The 300-nt window shown below is 69.7% G+C and overlaps 1 protein-coding gene across 1 annotated transcript in view; it reads right to left on the bottom strand.

Moving 5' to 3' along the window:
• The window catches only part of ETH_00038930 (uncharacterized protein), a gene marked incomplete at both ends in the record, with an annotated part of 516 nt that extends 239 nt beyond the window's left edge, over positions 1-277 (bottom strand). The window contains one exon of the mRNA XM_013375945.1: positions 3-277. Coding sequence (XP_013231399.1) covers positions 3-277 — 275 coding nt within the window. The remainder of the gene's footprint in view (positions 1-2) is intronic.
• Between the last annotated feature and the right edge of the window lie 23 nt (positions 278-300).

The raw sequence follows: 300 nt of genomic DNA, 5'->3' as shown, positions 1-300 counted from the left end.
CCCCCCTGCTGCTGCTGCCGCCTGCAGCAGCAGCAGCAGCAGCAGCAGCGGGGGGCCCCTCCTCCTCGTCTGCTGCTGTCACCACCCAGGCCTTCATTGCTTCCGACCACTCCACTTGCGGCTCCACCGGCAGCTGCGCCACTCTCTCCAAGTAGTCCACTCTCCCGCTGCCTCCGTAGTAAGGAGCAGCAGCAGCAGCAGCAGCAGCAGACCCTGGAGCTGCTGCTGCTGCTGCCGGGGCGTCGGGGAGGGCGCCGGCGGGTGTCTTGCAGGGCATCGGCGCGTGCAGCACACCCGCAC

Source organism: Eimeria tenella, genomic scaffold (genome assembly GCF_000499545.2).
Source record: "Eimeria tenella Houghton genomic scaffold, Eth_scaff3008, whole genome shotgun sequence".
NCBI classification, from domain to species: Eukaryota; Apicomplexa; class Conoidasida; order Eucoccidiorida; family Eimeriidae; genus Eimeria; species Eimeria tenella.
Note: the sequence above shows the minus strand (reverse complement) of the source record. Positions and strands in the feature narration are given on the sequence as shown.